Raw genomic sequence first — 4,525 nt, forward strand, 5'->3', positions numbered from 1 at the left:
GTTATACCAAAAGTTAACGTTCAGTGCACTTATCGCTTGATCAGAGTAATTATCGCAAATGGACCTAATAAATAGAGAGGCTCCAAATACATTACCCTGAAGGCCAAACAAATCAAGGACATTTTTGAAGCAAAAACGATTTTAATTTTGGTTTGAGCTACAAAGTTTTTCGTTTGTTTGGTTCCTTTATTAATAGTTTTATTAATTTTAAACCAAAATTTCATCAAGTGGGGAATATGAAATATAAAATCCATTATAGCAATCATTATTAATTCTTTACTAACACAAAAAATTGAAAACAAATCTAGATTATCGATACAAAGTTCATGTACATGTATAAGAAAAGGTAGAGAACAATACCATTTAGTGCAAAACTTGTACAATCTGGTTTTTCAATTTCGCTTGATTTGCGATAGATATATCTATGGTTCAATTTCAGTTCAATCCAATCCGAAGTCGAAACTTTTCAAGTGCCAAAACCTTCCAAATTTATGTAATTTTGAAATTAATTTAACACGAAGGACTCAAAATTCGAGTGACAAAATAATATGATATCGTCCTTTAGGTTGCATTTGAGTGGATTTTATTTCAAATCCACATATCAAATTTATTGTATCTATATTTGACTCAAAATTCATACGATTGATTTCAAATATCCTATGTTGCCAAGTATTTTTTTCTGCAATTCCAAATCTACCTTCCAATGGTATCATCTTAAATCCATATTTAATTTGAAATCCTGCAACAAACACAAATCTTTTTATCCAAACACAATCTCACCTCCGTGAAATCACAAGTATCATTAAAGGTGCTCTACCCTAAGCATCATTCTTCATTAATATCGTCGAACTCGCACTAAACACTATGGGCAATATTCAATAACCCTCACGATTGTTATATTTTTAAGTTCGAGCTTGTAAAATAGAAGACAATAATGTTTCTAACGTAGGACTCTAAGAACGGTGACTCGTATACAGCTCTTCAGATGTACAAATGCCTGAAATTCTGCCTCATTTATGAGTTTCCAAAATATCCAAAATTTTATTATAATTTGGTAATCGCACCATTGTGTCATACTAATAATTCCATGATCCTGTCCCTCTCTACACAGAAATCAAATTTATGAACACATTATATGCATCAAGTACAAAGAATCAAGACAGATGGTAACAGGCCGAGCTTCTAAAGCCCGCCCGCTTCCATAGAACAATATCGTGGCAACGTAGACCTAAGTGGTAATTTTGAATCCTTGGGAACCATCACAAGTACGGCCAGCCTATATTTGAACGAAAATGCCGTGTCGTCCAGCGGAGTCTATAAGAAGATGACTCGCGCAGACAGCTGACTCCTTTTCAATTGAAAAGAATAGCCAAACCAACCCAGCTGGCTGGTAAATCTCGGAGATCTTATCGGTTTATTATTGAAAAACCAAGGTAAAGTTTTTTATTGTTCTGCATTGATGCTATCAATGTTGGCATAAAGTGCCCAATGTCAGGACGCAAAATAATAAAAACAGGAACGGTGCAAACAAGCATATGAAAACAAATGAGCGACTAAAACAATACAAGCATGACACCAAAGCAAGCACCCACTCGAGCTAACAATACCAGATCATAAATTAACGAGAAACACAAAAGTCATCAAATTAACCACCCCGGGGTTCCCTTTTCGTCAATATGATTATATCTGGACAATAATAAAGTTTCAACTTGTTTAGATCTCACTTGGCCATCATAACCTTGACGAACTCCTCATAGTTGATCTGCCCATCACCATCCACATCCGCTTCACGGATCATCTCATCGACCTCCTCATCAGTAAGCTTCTCACCAAGATTGGTCATAACGTGGCGTAGTTCTGCAGCAGAAATGAAGCCATTCTGGTCCTTGTCGAAAACCCGGAAAGCTTCCTTCAGCTCCTCCTCAGAATCGGTGTCCTTCATTTTCCGAGCCATCAGGTTGAGGAACTCAGGAAAGTCAATTGTTCCATTACCATCAGCATCAACCTCGTTGATCATATCCTGAAGTTCAGCCTCTGTTGGGTTCTGTCCTAAAGAGCGCATCACAGTACCGAGCTCCTTGGTTGTGATACAACCTATCAGATTTACACATGGTAAACAAATCAGGCATGTTAGAAAGACGGCTGTAGAGTGCATAAGATGGGAATTATTAGATTATTGAAAAAAGGAACACACATCAACAACTATAAAATGTCAAAAACTCCACAATGCTTGTTGCGTGATATAAGCATTTAAGATACCTAGATGCCACGCAAGAAACTTGCATGACATTTGGAGAAACATTGACAACTATAGAAAATTGATGAGGAAAAACATAATTATTTAAATCCCCAACAACGTGCATCCAGGTTCAAGGCTCAGCATCCTTTGAAGTGTATGTTTTGCATATGAACCACCTTGGCATGCAAAAGGTTCACATAATCACATCTCAAAAGTTGGGAATGATGAAGTGAAGGTGAAACAGGGAAATAATATTACACTTTCATTTCTAAGTATTTATATTTTTGCATCAATTGTTTGTTTGTTTGTAAGGTAAACAATTAGTCGTAGATGATAGAAGTTTTTTTAAAATTTAGAGTGTATATAACTTATTATGCCTTAAAGAATCTTATTTTCATTCAACAAAGGCACGTGCCTCACCTTACACCTCGTGCCAAAGCTCTACAATACTCTGAGCTTCTCATAGCTCTGTCAGTGTAGGACCGCGCGCTTGCCACTTTACCAAAAGCTATAGCTGGTGTTAATTGTGCAACTCAAATCTTTTAAATCGCACAGTAGCTCAAGCATCACGGTTCAATCGCTCTTCCAGCATAGATAATTATTGCACTCAATAATCTCTTTCCCAATAATTGCACTCCTTGCAATCAATGGGAATCGACCACGTGACCTTGACTCTGATACCAATTATAAGACCGAGAGCTATATCTAGTGATAATCATACAACTCAAATCTTTTAAACAGTATAGCTGCTCAAGCATCACAGTGCAATCGCTCTTCCAACAGGGACAATTATTGCACCCAGCAGCGATCATAATTTTAAAATTCCTAGACCGTTACTTAGAAGAACGTCAAATTTTAAATAGTTATCTAGAAAGTTTCCAAATATCCAATTTAAAATCTCCGACCCTTTTCGCCTTTGACTTTGCAGAAAATAACAAGAACACAAATAGAAACATTATCAGGAAAGTCATTAGCTTCATCAATCATCTCAAATCAAATGCAGAAAACTAGATAAACCAGTATATATTACAATTACATCAGCAAATTCCCAAAGGTACTCCGTTTTTCCTAGCCGAAACGGTCAAACACCAGACTCTAGTTACAGAATTTACAAGCGGAGCGATACATGCAAATAGCTGTAAAATCTTGTGTGCCAACTATATAATCATATCTGAAGTACTTCATATGTTTCTATCACCAGTCCAAACACCATGACTGGATAAAGAAAGTTTCTAAATTCATAATCAGCTATACAATATCAAACATAGTGAAGACGATAACATCTTGCGGAACGTTTGATCTTATTACAATCTAAGCAATCGTTCATAACAAAAATGCTGAACAAACACACTTAAGCAACCGAATAAATAAACTCAATACACACAGAAATACATCGATCGATCTATATTTAAGTCACAGAATAACGAATAACACGAAAAATAAATCTAGACTACTAGTTGCGAAAAGATACCAGATCCACGCAATGATATAGATCGAGAAATGAGAAAATAATAAAATCAAAAGAATACTGACCGTCGCCATCTTTGTCGAACAGAGAGAAGGCTTCCTTGAATTCGGAGATCTGGTCGTCTGTTAGCTGGTCCGCCATTGTTGTCCCTTAAGCTTTTTGCAGGATGTGTTCAAGAATTGTACTTTCGTTGAATCGTGGTCGCTGAAGATATACCGGTCTGCCCAATTTTTGTACATATGTTAATCCATATTTATTTTTTTTATTTGTGAATAAATTTATTATTTGTATTATCTATGAAAATATTGATGATAAATGAGATTGTTATATTTCTCGTACAAATTTTTTTATGCATATTAATATTATTGTCGTCACATTAATTACTAGTGCATATTGACGAACAAGTTACGTACTTGTACAATATTTTTTTATAATTCATTTACTTTAAATTTAAACGAGGATCAAAATATAATTATAAAAAATAATGAGAGACTGTAATACAATTTTGATATATGAAGTAAAAAAATAAATAGAAAAAAGAATCTATGACTTATTGTATAAAAAACAAAGACTTTATCCGCTGAACTACATACGACTTGTATTAAAATATTAATAATTTATTAATATATATAATTATTAAAACAGACCATGACACCAAAAGTTAGTTACTATAAGTGTTTCAAACTTAATAATATAGTATAGATGTTATACATATAAATTCAAGATCTTGTCACAAATAGGTTAAGTAAAATGCCTTATTTTAATTGGTGACACAAATAGAGCATTAATTCACGTAAGTAATAGAAATGAGGCAAAAA

General features: G+C 34.4%; 1 protein-coding gene across 1 annotated transcript; it reads right to left on the reverse strand.

Annotated features, from left to right (window-relative positions):
- Positions 1-1,434: 1,434 nt before the first annotated feature.
- LOC140960435 (calmodulin-7) lies at positions 1,435-3,943 on the reverse strand. Its single transcript, XM_073418701.1, has 2 exons — positions 3,773-3,943; positions 1,435-2,094 (listed from the first exon to the last, which is right to left on the reverse strand). The coding sequence occupies exons 1-2, from the start codon at positions 3,846-3,848 to the stop codon at positions 1,721-1,723; spliced, it is 450 nt and encodes a 149-aa protein (XP_073274802.1). The 5' UTR covers positions 3,849-3,943; the 3' UTR covers positions 1,435-1,720.
- Between the last annotated feature and the right edge of the window lie 582 nt (positions 3,944-4,525).

This window comes from Primulina huaijiensis, chromosome 15 (genome assembly GCF_012295235.1).
Source record: "Primulina huaijiensis isolate GDHJ02 chromosome 15, ASM1229523v2, whole genome shotgun sequence".
Taxonomy (NCBI): domain Eukaryota; kingdom Viridiplantae; phylum Streptophyta; class Magnoliopsida; order Lamiales; family Gesneriaceae; genus Primulina; species Primulina huaijiensis.